The sequence below is a fragment of the Papilio polytes genome, unplaced genomic scaffold (assembly GCF_000836215.1).
Source record: "Papilio polytes unplaced genomic scaffold, Ppol_1.0 DF824269.1, whole genome shotgun sequence".
Lineage (NCBI taxonomy): Eukaryota > Metazoa > Arthropoda > Insecta > Lepidoptera > Papilionidae > Papilio > Papilio polytes.
In genome coordinates this window covers 5,129,675-5,157,234 of record NW_013524935.1, presented here as the reverse complement: position 1 = coordinate 5,157,234, position 27,560 = coordinate 5,129,675, and the positions used below count along the sequence as shown (strand labels likewise).

Genomic DNA, 27,560 nt, shown 5'->3' with positions numbered 1-27,560 from the left:
CCCCCCCCCCCCTGGCGCCAAAGCTGGCTCCGCCCTTGACATTGAGATTCTATAATCTACTATGTATGTGTACTTAAATATTTTTTTTTATTTATCAACTTCTACAGACTCTTGGTCCGTATCCTTTTTTGCACAGTTTGTTTTTCTTCTCTTTTTTTATTTATTTAATAAAAAACATAAATATGTTTAGGAAGTTCTGTATGTTTAATAACTCTGTGAAACATCTGCTTACGTGAGATTCTATATTCGACTACAAACGAGATCATGAGATAAATCTACCATACACGGACCATATAAGCACGCTGTAATCGGAACTGTAAACATTGCTGTTCAATGCAACTGAACAACATCAATATTACCATTCTCGGTAAAAAAACTTATATGGCCGACTGCAGCAATTGCGTTATTCCAAGTATTATGTTAACATTCTAGTATAGTCTAAATTCTTAGAAATTCTGTTGATATTACGCATCTTTGTTAAACGAGAAATGTATGAAAAGGAGATTGAGGCAAAGATATCAACGATTCAGCATCGTGGGCTTTCACTGTACACCTTCGTTAAGCTGCTTTTTCCCCCTGGAGGTCGTTTACACTACCCTACCAAGCATCTCTATTAGTCGTTATATCTGAATCCTGTCTCTAACAATGCTCTTTCACACCATTCATCCACATTAAATCACTTCAGAGATCCAACTTTAGTCCCTTTTCCTTCCCACCTTTTTTGCCCCTTAAGAGGATAGGATGAGAAGGAAAAGTGGATTTGACGGTGCAGAAGACGCATAGGAAAAGGAAATATCTTCTTTATATGCGTCTCCTCCGTCGACTAAGGGTAACTATTGTATCCTCTATTGCGAATGTCTACGGGCAGCGGTCTTTTCACCATTTTGGCGGATTCAGGTGGCCGCTTGCTCGTTTGCCACATTATGATGTAAAAATCACATTACTTAAACCACGGGTATATTTTATTCACTGCCGGCGTTAGAGCGGGGTTCGCAACCGCCCAGGGCACTTAATAGGGCCGCTACAAGATTCTCACATAACAATCTTTTCCCCCTAGTGATGGTAAAAACAAGATTATTGATTTTCTAGTTAAGTAAAACAATTATTATTACTTGTATATTGCCTAAGCAGTCTTATATAACTTCGCAAACAGCTGACAGCTGTTTCTAGTTACTATCAGAGTTAACCTTTAAGTTTTAATTGCATGATTAACTTAAAATAGCGTATAATGATGGTTATTATGAATTGTTTTCATTAACAATAGAATTGGCCGTTGCATCGTAAATAGCAGGTTTCAGATTATATTTTTATCTCATATTTCGTGCGTTACTATTTTATTTAAAAGTTAAAGATATTTTTGTTAGAGTCTTTTGCAGTGAATACCTAAGTTTCCACAATTTTGTTTAACAACGATCTGTAAAAACAGATAGGAGATTGCTTGGAGATGACATTTTGTTGTTCGTTTCGTTAAATGTCCGTTTTAATAATTCGAATCCGCACCACCATTTACAACCGCTATCAGCACCAAAAAGACAGAAGACAAATAGGCACAAGATCAGACATTTTATAGCCTGTCTATTTGTAGAGGTCAGTGTTATTAAAAAGTAAAAAAATAAATAGTATTGACATTAAGTCGATAGCATGCGGAATACGCGTGACATCAAATGAGTGTCATCAAAAAAACGCATTGTATATAATGAGTATCGTGTGGGGATCGTAAAAATTCATTAACTATTGTATAATCTATTCAATAATTACGCAACGCGTAACAATGTCATGTGTACGAATTCCATTAAAAAAAAACTCGATTCACGGCACACGAAAACACGTTACTTGTCAAAAAAAACATAGAGACGAGGTGAGTATCTCCTTTTGGAATGGCGGTCAAAAATAGGTTCATTCGCTTAGACTGTAGGCCATCACAATTTACCCCTGTGATCGAGGTAGTCAGGTTGGGTACCTTGACCGCCGTAATCCGATTCCGGGAAGACGGAAACATGGCGTGGTCCCATGTTGCCGCAACATCTTTTAATTGGAGCGTATGATCCCTGGGAAGCGCAGTAGCTGAGTGTAGTGGGGCACCGGTGCGTTCCACCGGAGATCGCGGAGCCCCACCTGTAGTACTAGAGGATGGCCACCGAGGGGGTTTTAGTAGGTAAAACCCTACATAACCATATTCCAACCCGGAAACAAGGTATCTTTATTAAGATTTCCCCCGCGAAAAAAAAAAGGCCATCACAATTTACAAAGCCACATTAAAACTTACACGCGAATAAAATGAACCCTTCTGTTAATAGGGTAAAATATATGTCATTACATTGTATTACTTCTTACTAATATTATAAGTTGTTTATATGTTTGTTACTGCCTATCTTTAGAACGTTACAACTAATCTCGCTGACGTATGCCCCATTTTTTTCGAGAGGGGAATGCTTTACGCATACTCCGTGCCTCGGGGCAGGCACGAGAGTTATGCGAGACTCTCCCCATAATGGGGCATACCCACTAAACCCCTCTGTTCCCTCCTGGCCATTGTGTGGGGCGCCACGGGATTGCTGTCGCTTGCCACCGCGACGCCTCACTGACCGCCCCGAGAAAGGGCCCTCGATGCGTCCCAATAAATTGGGACGCTGCGCCCTAAGGCGCCCCTCTGAGACGGCACCGAGCAATGCAGGTTCGGGGACCCCCCCTCGCTCGCTGGTGCCGCCGAGAGGTATGCCCCAGCTAGACTATGTCCTAGATCAGAGCGAACGTCTCTGCATCAAAGTGCCATTTTTTGAAGTAATGTTCAATGAGGTCTTGACGTGCCATCGAATAATTTTGACTACGATTATTACGTCATTTCCGTTGCCTACTTCATAATGTTTTCTTAGTATTTTTATTATTATTGACGTGCCCAAAATATGTCGTAAGCCAGTGATTCGCTACCTCTGTTCTAGACTCAGAACAGGCTACCAGTTAAGTTGCGAGCGACAGCCAGTGGTCTATACAAATGTTTCGATAAAAACTCAATATTGTGTGTTTTATCGTGTTTGAAACGAACCGGAACTTTTATCATATGCGCTTTTATTGAAATTATCATAGCTTACATTAACCCCTATTTTTATTACTTTGTCTTTATTATCAAGGTCAATTAACGTTTTCGAAGATAATGTATTCTACGAAGTAATTAAAAACTTTCAATGTTTTGACTATCTTTAAACAAAGAACGTTTTCTTTGTTCGATTTGATTTTCTTGCAGAATCTGTACTTTGTCTCTCTGAGTCATGCTGACCCGGTTCGTAAACTGAAAATAAACTTTATTTTCAGACATGTGTATGTCTTTATTTAATACTTAAATTGCAGGGAATAACTTCCACTCGTTAACAGCATTTAGGGTATCTTGATAAAGGATTTCCTAAGAGCAGACTAAAGAATTGCTAATAAAACAAACTCAGTGGCAGTTATCAGTATTAAAATCAAGTTTGCTGTCAGATTCGTCTTTAAACGATAATAATCAACGATAATTCGAATACGATTTTTGACACTACTAACTTTTGCCCCCGACTCCTTCCGCGCGGATTTAAGCTCAAAGACAATGTACTCTAGCACTATTTAGTTGATAACAAACATCAATACATACTTTCGCATTTATTTATATATCTTTGTCGTTAGTGTTCTTTGGACCAACAATTAGTACAATTGGTTTGTCCTATATGTAATGTTATGTGCAGTTTTAAGTACTAAGTATCTAGATCTTTCTATATTTTATCCTTGCGTTTATCTAATCGCATATCCGATATATGCAACGACATATATTAATGAGTATTATGTACTTGGATAATCGTAATTATTAATTAATATGTTTACAAAGTAATAATATTATTGAATTATGGATTGTAGGAATGTTTTATTCTAGAAACATGTTTCTGCGTAATATTGCGTGTTTATTTACATACTAGCTTTCACCCGCGACTCCGTCCGCGTGGAATTAAAAAAACTAAGTAGCCTATGTGTTCTTCCAGACTATCCTCTACATCCATACCAAATTTCATCGTAATCGGTTCAACCGTTTAGCCCACAAACTCTAACAAACATCCATCCATTCATCTAAACTTTCGCATTTATAATATTAGTATGATTCGTATGCGATTAAAAGTTTTTAGAGTGGTGCGACACGTTGCAGTTGTAGTTTTAAAACATGAAACTGTTGTGGCAATGTCCGTGTGGCATATGGCTTAAATCTTATTATTATTGGGTCAAAAAATCTACATTTTTAACTTAATTATACTAATTTAGTAATACAACTGAATTGGAAGCTTTTTGCTTCACTATCTTATCATAAGCTTGGCAAGTTTGACGAAAACGTCGGCTTATCTATTGAGATAAATTATATTTCCCGTATGCAGTGCGCATGTGATAAGACCGGTTTCCACTGCGGATTGATTTAAAATATCGTTGTCTCAAGATTTTTGTAGAGAAAGAAAGAGAATATGAAGTATGAACTTTTATTCCTTTTTTTATAGCTACCGGGAAAATAGAAAACGCGTCATGGGACGTTTAATTATATCTTACTTCGTATTTTACTTTCCTAATATTATAAACTAGCTGTTCCCGTGCGTTTTCATCCGCTTAATATTATAAAAATTTCATTTTAGTGTTTACATTTGTCAAATGTGTCAAATGTCAATTATCAAATGTCAAAATGACATGACGTCAAACCATGGCAACCTTGCTACCTTGATGTTGGCAACAACTTATGGTCTCTTTCCCACATTAGGGTTTTTATCCAAAATATTTACCCCTAAGTAACAGCGTAAAAGTATATAGCGTGACGTAAGTGTAGAGCTTTTTATTAAAAAAAGAGTTATTCGAAAATATGCTGTGATTGCTGACATGTTAGGCAACAAAGAAGTGTGTGTTTACGCTTTATTCTTTTAGTATAGATGTGAACGGATGACAATGATTTTTTGCATCGGCATAGGATGAAAACATAAGCTACTTGCTTTCGTATTTCTTAATTCCGCGCACACAGTAGCGGGAAAGAGCTAGTCATATATAGTTTTCCCCAATGTGGTAAATGGTTAATGATTGTTTTATATTCCTGGTTTATAACTGTTACACGTAATTTCCTTGATATTCTCCGTAATGTGTATCTTGATAAAGGATACTCTAAGAGCAGACTAAAGAATTGCTAATAAAACAAAGTCAGTGGCAGTTATCAGTATTAAAATCAAGTTTGCTGTCAGATAGATTCGTCGTTAAACGATAATAATCAAAGATAATTCGAATACGATTTTAGACACTACTAACTTTTGCCTCCGACTCCTTCCGCGCGGATTATAGCTCAAAAATAATGTATTCTATCACTATTTAGTTGATAACAAACATCAATTAATTTCCTTGATATTCTTCGTAATGTGGCTTTAAAAATGTGTTTTAAAATTATAAGAAATTATGTGGATTTTGTGTCTAATCTAAATGTCCTAAATTATAACATGCAAATATACAGTAATCGATAATGTTTGTTATGTTAGCATTGGCGTAGGTGTAATTAATTAAGGACGCATGTCAATATAAAACTCGTTTTATATCTAACTGGTTCTTTATCCGTCATTACTTTCAAACTTGTATTGTTTAAGGATTTACTTAATACTAGCTTTCGCCAGCGACTCCGACCGCGTGGAATAAAAAAATAAAAGTTAATACCCTATGTGTTTTTCCAGACAATTTCATCGAGATCTGTTCAGACGTTTAGGCTACAAACTCTGACAAACATCCATCTAAACATTCGCATTTATAATATTAGTAAGATATACTTACAGTTTGTTAACGGCAACCTAAGCAATACCTTAGTGTTAATTTCTGTTATTTAATCTATTGTAAGCAGCTTCTGTAATAACTATTAGCTTTTGCGTTATAGTAAGTGTCAAATAACACTCGCTTCGAGCAGTCGTAAAGTTTGAATATTATAATACCAAACAGTATACCCTAATAAATAGTGTTTTTATTTTCGACATCTTTCTTCTTCAAATCTAAAAATAAATGTAGCTAATCTTAGTGATAATTTAGCTTTCTAATAGCGGGCTTACACCTTTGACTAAACTGTGCGATAGTTTGTGCGATTGTCGATTGTTTCGCAGCCTCAACTGTTTGGTTGCACAACTAAAAATCGAGTAATGGTCACCTCCATATAACATAGGAATCAAAGCGAGACTAAACAGTTATGCGATAATATTAGTATAGATGTTTTGATAAAGTATTTGTCTATCATCGTCATCACCAGCTCACCATACGTCCCCACCGAGGGGCTCGGAGCCTACCCTAATATGGGGTGACTAGGTCATAGTCAACCACGCTGGCCAAGTGCGGGTTAGTTGACTTCAAACATATCTTTGAATTACTTCGCCGATATGTGCAGGCATCACGATGCTTTCCTTCACCGTAAGAACGTCGGGTAAATTATGTACATACGAAAATTCGAAAATCACATTGGTATATGGCGGGATTCGAACCCAAGACCTGTAGATTACAAGTCAAGTGTTCAAACCACTGAGCCACCGATGCTCTTTTTGAGTGATTTGTCTATGTTCGTCGGATTTTTGTCACTTTATCATAAATGTCTTTTATTGACGCATGAGATTCAAATCGCAAATATGTCTGGAAGTGACCACTGATGCTTATCAGAATCTTGATAATTTTATAACATTAAGCGCCTCTCTTTTGTCGATTTAAAAGACTGCATTATCGAGCGTCAATATTTTAATCTGTGTTTGTAATCTATTTTTACTTTCTTTGCATTTTTTAAGTTTTAAAAAATAACTGTTGCCCATAAACAAAAGCAGTTTTAATGAAAACAACTAAAAGATTAAAATTTTACATTTGAAGTTTAAATTGTACTTTAACAAAGTAAGTGTAACTTGGAAGCAAAGTCCAAGTATTCATTTACATAGTACAGGAGTTGCGTAATTTTTATGTACTCGTTGAAAAACGCAAATACTTGACATGATGACGTAAGCATGTTGACAGAGTGCAGTTCTACGGCTTTGATGACAGGGTTAATTTTAACAATATTTTGTAATTTTATTGCATACTAGCTGTTGCTTGTGACTTCGTCAGCGTGGAATTAAAATAAAATAGTAAAAAAAGCTTTCTAATACTAAACGAATTTTTGAAGTCGGCCCAATTGTTTTTGAGTTATTCCAATACATACAAAAATCTAAATATATAAATCTTTCCTCTTTATAATATTAGGATAGATATAAAAATACTGGAAAATTATAGAGAATCAGAACATTAAAGATCTGTCGACTAAATAGTTATACTGAAGAAAATAATATCGTAGATAATTCCAGATTTTTTAAATAGATTTTAAAGTGTGGTTCCGTGGACGTAATGCAACGACAGACATTATTACATTTTAATGATAACTAGCTTTCGCCTGCGACTCTGTTCGAATGGAATTAAAATCAAAAGTGAGTAGCCTATGTGTTCTTCCAGACTATCCTCTACATCTATACCAAATTTCATCGAAATCCATTCAGCCGTTTAGGCTACAAACTCTAAAAAACATCCACCCATCTAAACTTTCGCATTTATATTATTATGATTTGAATTATTTTGATATTCGATTCGCAGTTTGCCGTCTACCACGTCCCGTGTCATCACACCTTTACGTGTACTATAATTACTGGGTTTTATACAAAAGGAGTAATAAATGCATAGGGCTTTCCGAAGTCAACAACCTATTTGAAACAGGTTCAGGATCGTCAATCTCAGTAATGGTGGAAGGGGGTGACCTGACGATATATAATTTTCTGACATACGTTTACGATACTCGTAAAATAAGTTAAAATGCACGTCAAAATAACCCTTACAGCGTATAACATACGATAATGAGTTAGTCCGTTATTTGTGTAATGTGTTCAATTCAATTTTATTTTGACTGCCAAAGAATTGTTGAAGTTATAGACGCGACTTTTCAAAATTTACATTAATAGATACGATTAAAGGGCTTATAAAACTGTCAAAAGAATATAAACTTAACATGAAGCATTTTTTTTAGAGATATCATCTCTGTCTGTAATTGAAAATCGAACCATTTTAAATTTAAAATAAAGATTTTTATATTTAATATTAATGTAGGTAGAATATCGTTTTAAGATCAACAACTTTGCGACTTTGTTCATTGTCAAGGGCACACAAAACCACGACTGCACGGAAACGTGTGGACAATATCAACTGCTAACCAAATACGATTGTGAATTATAGTTTTCGAACGACCTTAAATATATTTATGTCATCGTTTCTATTACATGTTAATTGTATGCAAGGATTCCTTGTTACGCACAAAACCAACGTTATTTAAAAAAAACTATCGACTATATGAACTTTGTTCAAGGAAGTTAAACATATTTAATATTCAAACGTCGTCTTGTTTTTAAAACGCATTTTTATTACTCAACTATAAGTAACGTAATAATAAATTCAAATACCTAACAAATATTTATTATGTATAAAATGTTGAAAATAAATAATTTAACACTCACATTATATCAGGAAAATCCTGTTCTCGATTTATTAACGGCTTCACACCGGTGTTCCAAATAACAACACTGCACAAATATATTTTAGTTACGGGTTACGCAGTCCGGGTTCATAAATGGCGGGAGAATGTGACAAGCGCGTACGATCGGCGCGCGTCTCTGCTGCGGACTGGCCGATTGGCCGAGCGCTTTTTCTTTAGTGTTCCCGCGCCGGCTCTAGGGACGCGTTGCTTTTGCCTTTTTATTTTTAATTTAGAGTGCGTGAACCGATTCGATAAACACGGAACACGTGATGTCAACGTCAGGTTGGTTTTGACTGCATTATTTTGTGATTTTTATTTAACTAACGCACTTACGTCATCAAATAAAAAATGTTTATTCAGTTTGTTTTTAACAAACGATCAATGCGGAAGTCCATATATTGCTAGTTATTGCAATGTCATGGTCAACATGATCGGGCTCGTGTCTTGATAATTAATGCTTTATCTAATCCGAAAGCATTTCAGTGTTACTGCTTGTCTTTAGTGCAGTTAATTATTGCCTTGAAAGTTTAAATTACTACTCTAAAAGGCTTTGTCATCTTTACCGTCGACAATTCCGAACACTGCATGATTACGTACTTCAATATCTTTACTACCAAAACGATTTATTACTTCAAATGCTAGCGTAATATCGTTTTAAGTGAATAACCCCGTATACTTCCATTCAAAGTTTACTGCGGCTCGCATTTCGGTGACGCTACAGGAGGAAATTTTTATTATGGCGGGACGGGACCTTTTGCGACGAGGGGACGGTTGGAACTTATTTTATTTCATAACGGTTCCATCTGTCACCTTATTGGTGATGGTGGGACTAAAAGGTGGGACGGATGAAACTTTTTATTATCACTTGGGGACAGAGCGGGGTGACGGTTGGGAATAATCCTTTTACACATTATCTTGATACTTGAACTTGTTTAATCTTGTGATGTAAGTTATTTTTGTGCATATTGAAACAACGGTTCGTTTTATTCTGACACGTTTATTTTTTTTGTACAGATAAAAAATTAACTAACGTTTTTTTATAATTCATTATTGTTTTTATGTCATTGAAATTGCATTGTTATGTAAATGCTCGTTACTAAGAATATTGAATTAAAATGAAGTAAAACCTAAGTTCTAAAATCGACGCGAATTATTGAAAGCAGCAATTTAAAAATACAGCAGAACCTCGATAAAAGTCCAAGGGAAACACAAAATACTTTAAGTTATAGAGGTTTTAAGCTATAAAGGGTCTATGTTGTAGAGGTTTTGGGCTCTGTTAAGAAGGGAACATATTATTGTTTGAAGTTATAGAAGTTTTTAAGCTACAGAGGTTTGAGTTATCGAGTTTCTACTGTAATTGCATAGCTCTCAAGAATGAAAATAATACTCCATGATAAACTATTGTCCATAATGAATTAAAAAAAAACTTACATGAAATGTTCACAAGATTATAAAAGTCCTGACTTGGGTGCGTTTTAATTGATTTTATCAATTTCTAGTCTATACTATTATAATAAAGCGTAAACACGCACTTCCTTGTTGCCTATGTCCCACATGTAAATATTTTGGACAAATACCCCAATGTGGAAAAGAGACCATAAGTTGCTGCCAACATCAAGGAAACAAGATAGACAAGGTTTGTCACTTCATGTCATTTTGACATTTGCTATAGATAATTTGACGAATGTAAAAATAAAATAAATTTTCATGATTTCGTCGTGCTAAAAGTCGCACGGGAACAGCTAGTTCGTAAATAAATTAGTGCTGTATTTCTCATCAATTTGACGAGGACTTGTTATTTTTTGTTAAGTTTTTAATTGTTTTCTATAGGCTATTTTATCTCTTTTTATTTTGTAAAAATTTACTTACGTTCGTAACAGTTAGATGGGTAAAAGCGAGGGTGATTTTCGTTAAAGAGGGCGAATTTTGAAGGGTGGTTGTTGAACCCTTATATGATCGAATGCTGTTTAGGGTGAGGGTGGTTTTCTTATAAAGTTACTTATATACTTTGTGATGAAAAAGTCATTAATGTTATTATTTTGTAAAGAAAATTGTAAATGCATGAAATTTTCTCTTGTTTTTACTAGAGAAAATTTTTATATCTGATTTTATTTTTTTATTAATATGTTTGTACTTTTAGTTATTTACATATAGCGCTATATTATTATATATTTGCCTAGCTGCAACGCACTCTTATTTAAGGCGTAATTGGATGATAATAATACTGAATTACTTCATGTTTTACGCCAGTAAAGTTCTTATCTTGCGGCTAACATTTGTTTTATCCTGTCGTTTCTAGGAATCGCCTTTTTGTGGAGGAAAACCATATATATTATAGACATAAGTTACACGAAACTATAATTCAATAGCGACCTCCTGTGATGGCGAAATGAATGCCACAAAATCCTTGGCAAGCAGAAGTTATACCATGTCATTCTGTGCTCTAGTAGTGTTTTCTCTCGCGATTTTTTCAGCACCCCCGTTTTAGCCATAACTTGGTGGGCGGTATAGTGTGACGTAAGGTTTCTGTTCAGCGTTCTCGGTTTACCACCATTATCACATTACCCTAGTCAGTTAAAACTTATAATAACTAAGTCTTAATCGGTAAGCCATGTCAACAAGACTGAAAAAATTAAAGGCTAAATTAATTACTACGGAACGCATATATGGACAAATTTTTGGTTGTTTGTCGTGATAAGGAGTGTCATCACCGCATTGCTGTAATCTATTTACAGACTTAAAGTTATAAAGTAATTGTGAAGTTAAGCAAGCGACGACGAATGTGAAAATACGAAGGAAAATACATGTGGCGGAAATGCGAATGTTAAGATGGATGTGTGGGGTAACACGATTGGATAAGATACGAAATGAGTATATTAGAGGAAGTTTGAGAGTAGCCCTAGTGGTTGAGAAAAAAGGAGTAAAAGGTTAGCGTGGTATGGGCATGTTATGAGAAGGGATGAATCGCATGTACAAGACAGACGTTCGTTATGAATGTGGAGGTACACCGGTAGAGGTAGACCTAGAAAGAGATGGATGGATTGCGTGAAAGGTGACATGATCAAGAAGGGAGTGATGACTGATGAGATGACGGATGATAGAGTGCTTTGGAGGACGAAAACCCGGTGCGCCGACACAACGTTGGATAAGACAGGAGAGATGATGAACATTTCAATTCCGTCTGGACTAAATTGCGGGCAAAGTTCGTATATGGATCGTGTATTGTCAAGAAATATTCTTTTCACGTTTTACTTTTTAACAGACATTCGATGAATGAAAAACCCGTTATAATTGTTACGTAATTTCTTTGTAACCAATATGTCGTATGTTTTATCACTGTCTCTTTCCCTCTTTACTTCTTGACGTCATAATGACGTCAAATTGACTCAAGTCGCATAAAGTGGCGAGTGGCTGTAGTTTTGCATATACACATAGGTTTTCACTGCCCGTTAGTAAAATTGTTTTATCTCACATTCTCGATGCTATAAATAAGATAATTATATTTTTTTCGGTAATGGAAATCTACCTTTATATTCTAAAGACATTGTCAAAGTAAGTAAGTTCGGTAATTTTTGACATTTCAAGGTAATGTTTAGATTCACAATTTACGTATTGTTTCATTTTTGGTGATAATTAGCATGTATGCTGTAAATGGTTAATATTCAATCACATTTGCGTTGTAACTTCATGAAAAAAATACTTATATAAATTGTAGGGGCCAGATAATTTGGTCGTAATATATTTAAAATAGCGAAATAAATTTACTTCAATTTGTATTTGAGAAAGACTAGTGCATTGTTCTACTGCAAAATAATAACATGAAGCGCAATTTAGGGCTGCCAACATGAACAAGAAATTGCAACATAATGCACCATGCACACCTCTAGGCAGCCCTTGAGATCATAACCTCACTTATAAGTGATGATTTATCTAACCGTGTACGTCTTTAGTCCATTATATAACACCCAATATTATTTCAAAGGTTAGTTTACTACGTTATTTGACCATTATTGAGTTAATGAAGCTTGGGTAAGGTTTAATTTGAAAGTTTATATGGATGGATGGATGTTTGTTATAGTTTGTAGTCTAAACAGCTCAATGGATTTCGATGAAATTTGACGAGATAGACTAGAAGAACACATAGGCTATTCACTTTAGTTTATTTTAATTCTACGCGGACAGAGTCGCGGGCGAAAGCTAGTTTTTATATAAGAGAAGGGTGCAATCGGGAACACCGATGTGCACATCGACGGCCATGGACATCCGCAATACCAAAAGAACTGCAGATGCTTTGGTCGCCTTTGAGAAAGAAGTTTCAACTCTTGAACAGAACGTTGAGGCTGTCTCAATAAAAATATTTTTAATAATATATACATTAATTAACTTGTATTTATATTTGAATTTGTAAATTTCTTTCGTATATAATTGCAACGCGTATGATCTTCATTTAAGTGTAGTATCTAGAAAGTGTTATGAAAGTGAATCATGAATCGAATGATGTTTTCTTTTAAAATCAAACAAGATATAGTTTATATTAATATGATACCACCTGTCGTTTTAAGTGAAATTGGATGACTAATGATATAGTGTGATCCAAACTTTATGGTGGCTCGCAATTCCCCATAACTTTAGTATCGGACCAAGGAGAAAGGGTGTGTTGTATAGACAGTAGTGTCTGTTGCGTAACAGACCCTACAGACCCCACCCAACAGATCCTAATTCAAGACATTTAAATAAACTAAGATATATGAACTAGTAAGATGCTTAACATGTCATATAGCTCACTCAAAACCTATTTATCAGTATTTAAACATGGGACCACATTTTGATAATAAATACTCCTGAAAAAAATGTTATATATTTTCGGCTAGCAACGCTCTTGCAGACTAATGTATGCAGTATGCGAGGGACCAGCGAAGACGTCTGCATGTTCGCGAACTGCTAGAAAGTTTGCATCTTATTATACTTTACATCCAAAAGCATTTCTACTTAAACATTTAGCAGATTATATTACATATGTGTTGAAGATTGAATAATATTTTTTTCTGAATACATGTGCTCATATCCCGCGTCCTCTACAGTGTGTGTACATATCTGTACATGCTAAATCATTTTACGATCTAAGTTGTTTTGTAAACGAATCGAAAATGGAGTTGTGACGTCAAAAGTCTCGTGTTTAACACATCTAGTGTCGTAGATACAATTCAAAGTACAATCTGATTTTTTTACGATAGACTTTTGTATGTAAAAACATAGATTGTTAGCTTATATTATCAGTCTGTATTATAAAGATGAAATTTATGGTTTTAGTTTAGACTTGGCTTTGACAAGGAAAAGGTGGGAAGGGGAATTAGGTAGCTAATGGCAACGCGTCTTCAAATGCCTATGGGCAGCAATTGTTTTGCTATTTTGACGTAATACGGTGGCTTGCTTGTTTGTCGTCTCATACTTTAAAACTGTTGTTTCTTTTTTGCCACTGTAAAGTTATCAATTTTCTCTTTATATTTATTAACTAGCTTTCACCCGCGACACCGTCCTCGTGGAATTAAAAAAAAACAAAAGTAAGTAGCCTATGTGTTCCAGACTATCCTCTACATCCATACCAAGTTTCATCGAAATCCGTTCATCTGTTTAGGCTACAAACTCTAACAAACATCCATCCATCTAAACTTTCGCATTTATAATATTAGTATGATGGTTATTGCGACGTGTAATATAAGACTCAGCATGACATAGATCTCCTAGCCTCCATTGACACGAGGCGCCGTGCAGATTGTCACAATTGGAGGTGCAACCTTTAACCCCCGCTTCATTGACACTACTGCGCAGTAATGACACTATAAACGTGTCATGACATAAATATATCGATCAAATACTGGTGATGTTAAGTTCCGGACGAATCTACTCAAATTCCATTTCAGTCTAACGCCTAGTTAATACAAACATTTATGTCGTTTACGTGGCGGCCATTTTGAAATTTCCGTCACTTGGCGAAATTCGGTTTTAAGTGTTTTGGAATTTTTGGAGTTATAGCGTGATAATTGTAGTCTATCTGTTCGACTTCTATTGATTTGAAATATGATTCCCAATACTTTATGCGTTAATAATTACGCTTCGTGTTTTATCCGAGGCGTCATTCAATACTTGGTATAGAATGGAGTAGTCTCTGATATTACAGACGTTTCCAGCAAATGCTTTTGTAAACTGCTCATTGTTACACGACCGCGCAACCCGACCTTAGCAGCCGCCCTCTACGTTACATGTCACCGTAAAATTGAAAATATAGAACGTTTTCAATCAGACTAAACATCAAAGTGTCCCTAAGGTTCGAGAAAAGGATAACTGGACCGTACTGGTCTCGCCAAGGCTATCACGCATCTTTCTTTGTACTGTCTCACTTCTTTCTTATTAATGTTATAAATGCGTAAGTTTAGATGGATGTTTGTTAGAAGGTATCTCTAGATCGGGTAAATGGGTATCGATGCAATTTGACACAGATGTAAAAGATAGTCTGAAAGAACACATAGGGTACTAAGTTTCTGTTTAATTCAAGACAAAATCCAGTGCTGTCTATAAAATCGTAAAATAGATTGGATGGATAATGGATGTTTTGATAAGTTATCAATACCAGGAGGTGGGGTCGGGGTCAAGCACTAGTTTGTTATAAAAATAACCGAAACTTATCTAACTGCATGATCGTGTCGAGACCTTATAAATTAGTGTTTTTTTTATGTTTTAATTAACTAAGATAACAGAACACGTGTACAATAAATGCTTATTTACATCGAATTATGTAGAAAATGTTGGTGTTTTGTTTCTAAGAAAATTCTATATAAAATCACATTCTCCAGAGAAAAATGGCAAAATACTGAGACATAGATATTTAATTATTTTTTTCACGTAATGCTTAATATTTGTACGCTTATTGTTCCAGAGACCAATCGTATGTTGGCGAGTGCGTCTTTTGTTGGTCTGCTCATCGTGATCGGTCTACCGCTCTGGTGGAAGACGACAGAAGTCTACAGGTATGCCATCCAAAGTTTAAGAAGGCTGGTTCCACAGAGTAGCATGTTCACCAGAGGCAGCTGTCCCTAGAGTATCGTAAATCATACTTCATACTTCATATTATAAATGCGAAAGTTTAGATGGATGGATGGATGGATGGATGTTTGTTAGAGTTTGTAGCCTAAACGGCTGAACGGATTTCGATGAAATTTGGCATAGACGTAGAGGATAGTCTGGAAGAACACTTAGGCTACTCAGTTTTGGTTCTTTTAATTCCACGCGGACGGAGTCGCGGGCGAAAGCTAATATTATAAATGCGAAGTTTAGATGGATGTTTGTTAGAGTTTGTAGCCTAAACTGCTCAACGGATCTCGATGAAATTTGACATAGATGTAGAGGATAGTTTGGAAGAACACATAGGCTACTCACTTTTTAATTCCACGCATGCGTAGTCGTGGGCGAATGCTATTCCAATATTAATCCAAAACACAAGCTGTCAGTCACAAAGCACAAAACACAAGGTGCAAGTCAGAGAGATCTTTCTGTTCGGTAATACGAAATGTTTCTTCTAACTATGTCAATATATCATACCTCGTCAATTAACACACGATAACTGATACATAATATTTATGTAACCGTTCGATAAAACCGATATAAGTATATATAAATAAACAAAAACCTAACGCTGCGTTACGTAACTAAATGTTGTATAAATAATTTAGAGGTCAAGAGTTTATCGCTGCAATGCGCAGTAAAAAATTATGTACGTATCGCTTTGAAGTCTGAATAAATGCATTAAGAAAATAATTGAAGTGTAAGTGAGAGAGAGTGAAGATTGGCTTCTTAGGAGGACCATTGTGAAAACAGGGAATGATTATCAGACAATCTCAATAACAGGGGTAGACGCCAGCAACATACCATAGTGTGCCAGCCGGCCGTGTAATACGACGACCACACAGAAGATAGACGTGAAGTGGAAGTAATTCCACGATTAGTCTGATGAGTGTGCGTGCTGAAGGCTTGATTTAAGTCACTTATAAGAGTGGGAAAGGGAAGCGGATTTGACGGAGATGATGTCTAAGAACAAGACATTTCCTCTTCTTATGCGTCTCGTCCTCCGTAGATATGTAGACGCTTTGCCACCTATCAATATAAAATTCTAATGCAACATATTACCATCTCTCTCATTATTTTTAACAATAACAAAGACAGCAATACTATAATAGAATATCTATACTTCTAGAGTATCGCTACCATACGACAAGATAAGCGAATTCGACACGCAGGCGCATTACATCACCACTGAACTGACAGTCCTCGCTAATGATGAGAAGACCGCAGCTGAAGTCACCGAGCTCATCGAGAAGGCTTTCAAAGACTATGGTGAGTGTAGAAATTAAACATAAGTACAGTTGGTCAATCTGTAGGTGTACACTTTTAAAACTAAAAGCTTCTGTACGCAATGAGACAAACGGAACAATCAATATGACGTAGCTTTTCAATATGCCTGGTACGAAAACAGATCGGTCGGTACAGGACTATTTGCTTATTATTATAAAACACTAGCTGTTCCCGTGCGGCTTCACACACGTGACATTATAAAAACTTTATTTTATTGTTTACATTTGTGAAATGTCACAATTCAAATGCATAAATGACAACCTTGGTTCCTTGATGTTGGCAGCTCGTAGCTTATAGTTTCTTTCCCACATCAGGGTTTTTATCCAATTTATTTTACCCTCTAAGTTTAATAGCGTGAAAAATGTGTACCCTAAAGCGTAACGTAAGTGTAGGGCTTTTTGTTAAAAAAGAATTATTCAAAAATATGCAGTAATTGTTGACATCTTACGCCATAAAGAAGTGTGTGTTTACGCTTTATTATATTAGTATAGATTGTAAATGCACACATACATACTCGTATGTATGTGTGAAGTCAACCCGCAGTGGTCTAGTCACCGCTAAATAACGTGGGCTCCGAGCCTCTCAGACGGGTCGTATAGTGAACTGATGGTGATGTTTGCAACTCACTATTACCTTATTGGTTGTTAAAAGAGGCGGATATATCGTTGCAAGGAACATTTTTCAGGTTTTCTAAAGTGGGTCACGACACCACGGATTTCCGCGACTATATTTTTGACTGCTGAATGCAATGTTCGAACTACGAGATCGATTGTCATTTTGTTACCTTAATTGATTCGATTTTTAAAAAAGAGATATACAGTCAGTTGCGATCTTTTTTTTAAATCAACGAATTGTATTTCAGTGGTTTTAATGTCACGGAATTACGCGTCGATTAATAATGCAGTTCGGTATAAAATGTAGATAAGACACATGATATTTTTTTATATAGTTTCCAGTACGATTATCGGCCAGTTTCTTAAAATAATTCGCCCTTTACGATAACCTGCCGGGTTAGTGACCTTGAACTTGACAGTTTCAAATTAGTTGTCATTCATCAATGTGATAAAATAATACTGATCATAAGATCGGAATGTAAATATTATAGTATAGTTTGTTTGGGCCGATGTGGCAGGTTAGAAAACAGTTTGCAACTATATAATTTACTTAATATTAAATACTAGCTGTTCCCATGCGGCTTCATCCACATGGAATTATAAGAATTTTATTTTTTTGTTTACATGGGTCAAATTATCAATTCCAAATGTCAAAATGACATGACATGATGACAACTTTGCTTCCTTTATGTTGGCAGCAACTTATGGTCTCTTTCCCACATTAGGTTTTTTATCCAAAAGATTTACCCCCTAAGTTTAATGTCGTGAAAATATATAGCCTAAAGCGTGACGTAAGTGTAGAGCTTTTTATTAAAAAAATAATTATTCAAAAATATGCTGTAATTGCTGACATCTTAGGCAACGAAGAAGTGTGTGTTTACGCTTTATTATAATAGTATAGGTATAGATAAAATTACAACCATTGTATAAACGAAGATGTATTATTATATAGTAAAGTATATACAAAAGATTGGAAATAGAACTAAACAAAATATATTTCCCATATCTCTGCCTACCCTTCTAGATTACAGCCATAACTGATTCATATTATTTGTTTGATCTATAACAGGAAATATTGTAGAAACATCGATTTGCAGCGGAACTATATCTAGTTCAAGTTATTTGAACTGTTATTTATAGAATACTTCCGTAATTATTTGACCCTCAGACTAGTAGACTTAAAGACCTCAACCCGTTTATGTAAGACTAATAGAGCCTAGATACAAAAAAATACTTTGTAAGTATAGACTTTATGGTCCTTCGCAAGCAGGATGTTTTAAGTTTTATAATCTGTACTATCTATTCTTCTATACTATTATAATAAAGCGTAAACACACACTTCTTTGTTGCCTAAGATGTCAGCAATTACAACATATTTTTGAATAATTCCTTTTTTAATAAAAAGCCCTACACTTACGTCACGCTTTAGGCTATATGTTTTCAAGCCATTGACTTAGGGGGTATATATTTTTGATAAAAACCCTTATGTGGGAAAGAGACCATAAGTTGCTGCGAACATCAAGGAAGCAAAATTGCCATACTTTGTCATCATTTTGACATTTTCAATTGAATTTGACAAATGTAATCAATAAAACAATTTTCATAATTTCATGCGAATATAGTCGCACGGGAACAGCTAATTATAAAATAAATATTTTACGCAAAACAAAGCGTCTGTTAATAAGTATATCACGATTATATTATTTTAAAGGTTAAATTATTTAACGTATACAACAAACAATATATGATATCCAAGTAAAAGAACATAGTAACGTAAAGTTTGCTTGTTTTAATGGAATGGTATGGTTCCAGATGTTTTAAACCTCAAGATAACGAAGGTAGTACTCCCGGAAGGTTTGCGCAGGAGTCTGGACTCGGTCGCAGATGAACATGAAGCGGTGGAGGAAGTGGGGGGTGCTTACGACCTCCCACAGCACAATAAACTGTATGTCGTCCAGCGATCACCACTATTCCAGGATGTATGGCTTGGTACTGAGAGGGTTGTATTCTTTAGGGATGCTAAAGGTATGTGAATTACATTTTCAGATTTTTTTTGGAGGGAAGTTGCAAACTGCATACTAGTAATGGTAGCAAATAATGATAGGCTTACACATAACAAGATAGATAATTTTTTTTTTATAATATAAGGTGGCAAACGAGCATGCGGCCACCTGAATCAAAAACATAGGCAACTGTAATTGCGTTGCCTACCCTTAATTGACGGAGGAGACGCACATAAATAGGACATTTCCTTTTCCTATGCGTTTCCTTCACCGTCAAATCCACTTGCTTCCCATCCTATCTTCTTAAAAAAGGGTGGAAAGGAAAAGGGACAAAAATTAGGCCTCCGGCACCACACTCATCAGACTGTAAGCTGAATTGCTTCCACTTCACGCCTGTTTTTTGTGTGGTCGTGGTATTACACCGGGCGAATCGACCCATTCGTGTAAACATGTTAAAGCGGGCTCTATCACTGTTATTCATTGCAAATGTGATTTGTGTATTGCTTTTAAGAAGGGAATGCGATTTTTACTTCGATGGCCCGTAAAGAAATTCTATGAACTATATTTCAGCGGCCAATACCCTCGCAAAAGTCTTAAAGCAATGGATCTACGAGCCGTCAGTGCTGAGAGGCGCGAGGTCCGAGACGGCGGACTCGACGCGGCGCGTGCGCTTCCCTCCCGGACAGGGGTACCATGTGGTGCTGTCCGTGGTGCACCCTCGGCCACAGGACCTGAAGGTGGAATTAAACGCGAGGGAGGCGGTTGAAGGTGAGTTCTCACACACATGTATATATGTACACACTTATTTTTTTGGCCCAGTTTCACAGAAGATTTGCTTTGATACTACTACTGTTAAGTTATGAATGTAATAAGACTTTTTTTTTATTATTATGTAAGGTGGCAAACGAGCAAGCGGCCACCTGAATCCACCGAAATGGAAAGCAACTGCTGCCCATAAACATCCGCAATTGCAGATGCGTTGCCTACCCTTCATTGACAGAGGAGGAGACGCACATAAAGAGGACATTTCTTCTTGCTATGCGTCTCCGTCAAATCCACTTTTCCTTCCCATCCTTTCCTCTTAAGAAAGGGTGGAAAGGGAAAGTGACTAAAATTAGGCCTATGGCACCACATTCATCAGATGAAACGCGGAATTGTTTCCACTTCACGCCTGTCTTCTGTGTGGTCGTGGTATTACACCGGGCGAGCCGACCTTACAGTGCGAAGATGTTTAAGCGGGCTAAACTAAAAATATAATAAAAATCGTCGCCCATTTTGCTATAGATATCGGCCCAGTAGTTTTTAAGAGAATCTTATACATACAAAAATACAAATCTTTATATTATTAGTATAGATGTAGGATTATCACAAACACACACCTTCCTTCCTCAATAAAATGACGTCACTGAGTATGATGACGTCACTTGCGCAGATTACATCGGCTCGTTCGTGGATGAGTTGTCAGAGCTGCATAACTTCACCCTCAAGTCGCAGTGGCTCTATCTCCTCAACTTTGACTTCCAGGCGACAGAGGTTTGTCCCCCTTCTGTCACATGTTCCTCAAATGAGACAGAACAGCTTGCTTATTGTCATAATATATTTGGAATGTTTAAAATCAGATAAATGAAATTAAAAATCTTGGTCCTTCGAAAGCAGGATAAAACGGCATCAAGTCGCTTTAGTTTAGTTTATTTTCTTTTTTGTGTTTACATATGTAATTTTTCGTAAATGTAAAAATAAATTATTATCATTCAAACTTGTAGAAGTGCACCTATCTTGGCCCCTAACTTAAGTTAGGAATTGCCCTTAGTACCATAGTGCAGCTTGCTAGCACTAAGTTTGAGTGCGAGTGCAGTAAGAGGTGAGCAGGTGAAGGAGGAGGGCGAGTGGGGGCGGCAGCTGGCGGTGCGCGAGGAGCGCCTGCACCTGCTGCTGACGGCACTGGAGGGGCGCGCCGCCACGCACGTCTCCGACCTGCCCACCCTCAACCTGGCGCTGTACGTGCTGCCCTGCGCACAGGCGCCCCTCGTCATCTACGACTCCGACAGTCCGTATCTCTGATTGAACTGTTTCTTTCTTGATACATCATCATCATCATCATCATCATCAGCCATTGTTTGCCATGTATAGTACATAAATAAAATAAATCGTCGACCGTCAGTAGCTCAGTGGTTTAAGCACTTGACTTGTAATCTACAGGTCTTGGGTTCGAATCCCGCTGTACCTGTGATTTTCGATTTTTCGAATTTTCATATGTACATAATTTACCCGACGTTCTTACGGTGAAGGAAAACATCGCGATGCCTGCACATATCGGCGAAGAAATTCAAAGATATGTGTGAAGTCAACCAACTCGCACTTGGCCAGCGTGGTTGACTATGGCCTAGTCACCCCTTATTAGGGTAGGCTCCGAGCCCCTCGGTGGGGACGTATAGTTGACTGGTGATGATGAAAATAAATAAATAAAATAAAATAGCCTTTATTGCTTTACATATTACAAATAATAATAAATGCCTAGATACTAAAACTTTTTTTTTTAATCAATTATTATTATAGTTTTCATCTCAATTATCGGCAACAGGTCGTTTGTGCGGAAAGGCTTGTCTACCAACAAAGGCCTCATGGATTGGGCATACACCTTCTATTAGCATATATGTTCTTCCAGACTATCCTCTACGTCTATGCCAAATTTCATTGAGATCCAATCTGCCGTTTAGCTTACAAACTCTTACAAACATCCATCATCAAAACTTTCGCATATGTAATTTTTGTAACATTTAAATAAATGAATGCGGTCTCGTTTTCTACATTCAACGACTTTTGCAAACTCCCAATGTATTTTTGTATAGATAAAAAAGTATCGAGTCCAGTGCAAGCGTTCATGTCCCCGAAGTGGGGGGGCGTGGTGTTCGGCAACCCCTCCCCCGCGGCGTGCGCCACCGCCCCCGCCGACGCCAGCGCCCCCGCCCCCTCCTGGGCGCCGCCGCTCCCCCTCGTCATGGGCACCTTCATAGCGCAGCTGCGGGAGCTGCTCGGCATCACGGACAAGGTAATACTGATTTATTTATTCAAAAATGTAGAAATATGTTGGGAACAATGCCAGTAGCTGGCGCACTTGCATTCAAGTTTCGCATGCCAGTTATAGAAATGTGTAAACTTCAGGTATACGGAATTGGTTTTTGTCGAAATTACGTCCATGTAAGTTCAGGGAGGGGCTGAGGGCGTACGAAATATGACATACACGTTTCGTACTGTTGTGAACTGGCATGCAATCTGTTCCATTTCACTGGCATGTATCCCACTCTAATTACGTAAAGCCAAAACCCATTTTAGGAGCACCACTGCAGCTTAATGGAGCAATGACTTACTACGGATACTATTATTATCGTTTCTTTTTTATATAAAAGACAGTAGACGAACGGAGCAGCAACAAGAAGGTGGTCATCAGAAATGCGCAATATGGTTCTATCGCTCAGGCCATAATATGTTCTGTAGGCAAGTATCTCCGGCGCGCACCTGGAGGCGCTGCGGGCGGTGTCGCCGCGCCGCTGGGAGCTGGACGCGCTGCTGCGTCTGCGCACGCTGGAGCAGCTCGCCGCCGCGCACCACCACCTGCGCTCGCTGGCGCAGCTGCTCGGTATACTGGCCCACACCTCACTCTCGCTTTGCCTACCAGCCTTGAATGGCTCGCCCCCAGCAATACAGGCGTTAAGTGGAAACTATTCTGTGTACAGTCTGATTCCTTTTTTAAGTGGAAAGTATGGGAAGGGAAAGTGGATGACGCATAGGAAGGGGAAATATCTTTATGTGCGTTTCCTTGTCCGTTGATCAAGGGTTGGCAACGCATTTGCAATTGAGAGTTTCTTTCATCGGATTCAGGCGGCCGCTTGCTTGTTTGCCACCTTATAATATAAAAAAATACGTCTCTTCAATTCAATCTTATAGTTTATAAACCTTCACAATGAAATTTGACTTTGTAAACGTATAATAACTTACAGACAAATAACATTACCAATATCATTCGACTAAAACATAATTATATGAAAATCCATACAAATAGTTTATAGTTAATATTTCCCAATCAGGTGAGATATCGAACATAGTGATAAACGACGAGGTGGGCGCGGGCATCAACTCGGCGGTGACGTCATCGGGCGCGGGGCGCGCGGCTGCGGAGCGCGGCGCCCTCCTGCGCGCCTACAGAGACTCTCTTGACGCCTACCTCGCCGCCGAGACCGCCTTCATGGAGCCCAGTCTGCTCGCGCTGCTCTACTTCCCTGATGATCAGAAGTAAGCCTTTTATTACTTGCTTAAAGTCTTTTATACGTTCGATCTGCCCCCCCCCCCCTCTTTTACTTTTAGGCATCGTAGTCAATGACACGACTCAGGGTAACTTACTTCTAACTAATGTAATCTGAAAGTTTGGATAGATAGATATTTATACTGTCGGTGCCTACACCGAATGTTATCACGTGAGTTTAGCCGTGTTATAATTTATATAGATAGATATTTGTTAGTTCCACACCTACGAAGTCGCAGGCCAAAGCTAGTACCAATAAATTCTAGCTTTTAAATGTGTCTGTACGAAAAAATGATGGGTAAACGACAAATTATTTTTTAATATTATCCCGTCGTTTGTGCAACTGTCACTTAATTTGTTATTTGTAAGAAACGGAGCTTGTCTCGTTGTAACAAGGCATTTTTTTCGAAAGTGGAAGAAAAATTAAACATAAACAAATATGGAGCGTCTTAAACATTTTAAAATTAACATCTCGAAAAATCTTAAGATATCTAGATTAGTTTTTTCTAACATTTTTATTTTCATTTAATTCTAATTTAAATAAATTGTTTTTTTTTTCAGATATGCAATCTACATTCCACTGTTCCTGCCCATCATGTTCCCAGTCGTACTCTCTCTGAAGAACTTATTGCTCTGGCTTAAAAAGAAACCTCAAACTAAAGAGAAGACTGATTAAAATGCTTATTTTAACCTATAGAAGTTATTTAATAAAGTTTAATATGATAATGGAATTTTATTTAATACCTAACTTACCGAAACTTTCTATATCTATACTATTATAATAAAGCGTAAACACACACTTCTTTGTTGCCTAAGATGTCAGCAATTACAGCATATGTTTGAACAATTCTCTTTTTTTTTTAATAAAAAAACCCTACACTTCCTTCTTGCTTTAGGTTATATATTTTAACGCCATTAAACTTAAGGGTAAATATTTTGGATAAAATTCCTAATATGGGAAAGAGGCCATAAGTTACTGCCAACATAAAGGAAACAAATTTATCATGTTGTATCATTTTAACATTTGTAATTGATAATTTGACCAATGTAAACAATGAAATAAAGTTTTTATAATTTATGCGCATGAAGCCGTTAAAAGTTCATTTAATATGTAAATTTATATATTTATATCCCAAGAAAGTGTGTTTTATTGCTGTTTTAATTACCTTAAATTATGTATATGTATAAGGTACTAGTTGTTCCCGTGCGGTTTCATCCGCATGGAATAATGAAAATTTTATTTTATTGTTTACACTTTCCCACATTAGGATTATATCCAAAATATTACCCCCTAAGTTTAATGGCGTAAAAATGTATAGCCTAAAGAGTGACGTCAGCGTCAACATCTTAGGCAACAAAGGAGTGTGTGTTTACGCTTTATTATAATAGTAAAGATAGTATAGACTAGGGGAAATAAAAGAGTATATATGCTTCACATTACAATATATTATGTAAAACTGAGGTAATTTGTCACAATCAAAATTCATTTAAAATTCTTAAATGCTATACAATATCTATGCAATATTTGCAGCAACCGAACATTGTCTTAAAAGCGATTATTTTTATACGTATTTATTATAACAAATAACATGTATATTAAATTTAAAAATATTACTAACTAAAGTATAGGCACAAAAAAAGGGGACTCAATGTTTTTTATAATTATTTTTTTATTTCGCAATCGCTTTCAAGACAATTTACCAAAATATGGCGTAAATGTGATAGTGCAGAATATCGTAAAGTGTCATTCTACTTTATAACAAATGAGATTGAGATCGTGGGAGATGTTGATATGTTACAACGCGTTTCAATATCCACCTAGCCAATATACATAATATTTTTATTGAATTTTGTCAAAGAAATATAAAAAAAAAATTACCTATTACATTTTTTTAAATAAGGCATTGATTGTAACTGCAGTAGTGGCTAAACGAAGAAAAACATTTATCATATTAAAAAAGTAACCCCGTTCTATTATTTATGAATTATAAAATGGCGGGAATTTTAGGCGTGATTTTAAACAAAAAAAATATTAATTTTTTACACGTTATATTAATTCAAAAGTAGATTAAATATATACTCATAGATAGCCAATCTTTTCTTTGATATTTATTATGGTTTGTACTTACAAATCGAGCAATATTTCTTAACCTTGCAGAAAATAAGTTACAAAAAAACAAAAATCCTATTCTACTATAATACAGGCTTAAATTGTAGCATTTTGAACTGTTAGGTATTTTCACTGGCAACATCATCAAACTTTTAAACCACAGTAACGACAAACATTCAAATGGTCCAGCATTATGACTCCAGCCAGTCGGTCTCTGTGAGCATGGCCACATTCTCCCCCTTGCTGGGCCGGTACTCCACCTCCCATAGGGAAGTGACCAGGACCAGGGTCTCCCCCTCTACAAGTTCTAAATTCAAGGTATAACAGATATCTTCGCATGGCGCCCGCGGCTTTAATTGTATGAAATTCTTCCCTTTTAGCTGCGACATTATCACCAAACCCACATCCAGTTCTAAGAACTTATATCTATGGGTGTCATAATTTTTAGAGAGGAGTAACCAATTGAAGTGCGAAGGGGGGATGTGGGGGGAGAGGAAGTAAGGTCTGGGTGCGAGGAGTCGGAAGGACTTGACGGCGCGGATATCGCAGTTCTGGAAGTGCACGAACCAGCTAGGTATGTTGGTGCTGGTGATTCTGGAGACGATCTCCTCAAGGTCCATGGGTTGTCGGCCGAGGCGGATGTTGGTGAGGACGCGGCAGGGTACAGAGTCTCGCAGGCGGCCGTCGTCGCCGATGAAGCTAGTCAGGTTGAGGTCCCGGGACAGTGACCAGTCGTAGTGCGCGTCCTCGACGATGACGGGTGCACCTCGCACTAGATGGTGGTTGAATACCTCGTTGTAATTGGAATCAGTAACGCGGGCGATTGTCTCTGAAAAGTTATAAATCTATTAAAACTTTCTTGTATCATGTAATTTGGTATCTAATAAATATTTTAATGTCGTGGAAATGTTTTAATCTTGTTACCTTATAATAAAAATAACATTTAAAATTATAAGAAGACAAAAAAGCTTTGGCATCTATTCCTACGTATAATTTCTGTAACTTACGGATGGATTCACATGATATACAATCCGTAGGTGAAATCAAATCGTTGTCCAAGTTGTGGGGCTGCGACCTCTCGATCAGACATTTATTGTAATACAGCGGAGTCCAGTCCCAGATTGGAAGCAGTCGGATTAACATCATTCTGGCGAGGGCAGCCGCATGCCACTGGAAACTGTCTGTCTGGCTCACAGTATATCCAATAGCCAACACCATCACTACACATAAAATCGTGCGGGTCCATCTCTTAATGGATGCTTTCCTCACGGCCGATGTTAATGGGCGACATATTATGTCCATATCCTCATCTGATATTCCAGCCTCCTTACAATACTCGTAAAAAGAACGCACTTCCGAATTAATTAACTCGAATTTCTCCCGTTGGGTCATTTTTGCCGCGTTTTTCAAGCTCATTTTTAACGTGACCTACAACCCGCCACGACCATCGCCGCGATCGATATTTAGCTTGCGTTTTGTCAGAGCTTATCGATAAACGAATTTCGCGCGCGCGCGATAAGGGTTTCCTGTCAAACCATAAATAATACCATAGCCAAATAAGTTTTTTCTTCTTCTTTTT

General features: G+C 36.9%; 3 protein-coding genes across 4 annotated transcripts in view; 1 reads left to right on the top strand and 2 right to left on the bottom strand.

Annotated features, from left to right (window-relative positions):
• Positions 1–8,686, bottom strand: part of LOC106108414 (protein I'm not dead yet) — a 35,612-nt gene extending 26,926 nt beyond the window's left edge. Inside the window, exon 1 of the mRNA XM_013289582.1 lies at positions 8,529–8,686. The gene's annotated coding sequence lies outside the window, so the exon portion shown is untranslated. The remainder of the gene's footprint in view (positions 1–8,528) is intronic.
• LOC106108425 (GPI transamidase component PIG-S) overlaps positions 1–24,597 on the top strand; it is a 39,175-nt gene extending 14,578 nt beyond the window's left edge. The window contains exons 1-11 of one of the 2 annotated variants that reach the window (XM_013289601.1): positions 8,726–8,830; positions 15,483–15,573; positions 16,797–16,936; positions 19,381–19,593; positions 20,142–20,339; positions 21,004–21,104; positions 21,441–21,618; positions 22,421–22,620; positions 23,067–23,208; positions 23,657–23,861; positions 24,433–24,597. In XM_013289601.1, coding sequence (XP_013145055.1) covers positions 8,818–8,830; positions 15,483–15,573; positions 16,797–16,936; positions 19,381–19,593; positions 20,142–20,339; positions 21,004–21,104; positions 21,441–21,618; positions 22,421–22,620; positions 23,067–23,208; positions 23,657–23,861; positions 24,433–24,547 — 1,596 coding nt within the window. In that variant the 5' untranslated portion in view covers positions 8,726–8,817 and the 3' untranslated portion in view covers positions 24,548–24,597. Of the gene's footprint in view, positions 1–8,725; positions 8,831–15,482; positions 15,574–16,796; positions 16,937–19,380; positions 19,594–20,141; positions 20,340–21,003; positions 21,105–21,440; positions 21,619–22,420; positions 22,621–23,066; positions 23,209–23,656; positions 23,862–24,432 lie in introns of those variants that run through there. The other variant, XM_013289594.1, reaches the window with a different exon arrangement.
• A 1,306-nt stretch (positions 24,598–25,903) lies between these two features.
• Positions 25,904–27,429, bottom strand: LOC106107047. Its single transcript, XM_013287732.1, has 2 exons — positions 26,989–27,429; positions 25,904–26,810 (listed from the first exon to the last, which is right to left on the bottom strand). The coding sequence occupies exons 1-2, from the start codon at positions 27,395–27,397 to the stop codon at positions 26,173–26,175; spliced, it is 1,047 nt and encodes a 348-aa protein (XP_013143186.1). The 5' UTR covers positions 27,398–27,429; the 3' UTR covers positions 25,904–26,172.
• Between the last annotated feature and the right edge of the window lie 131 nt (positions 27,430–27,560).

Bases quoted from the DNA above. Each gene is read 5' to 3' on its own strand.
- LOC106107047 (XM_013287732.1), bottom strand. From the start codon at position 27,397: ATGAGCTTGAAAAACGCGGCAAAAATGACCCAACGGGAGAAATTCGAG. The intron at 26,811-26,988 runs GTAAGTTACAGA...ATAACTTTTCAG, and splicing joins TATATCATGTGAATCCATCC to AGACAATCGCCCGCGTTACT.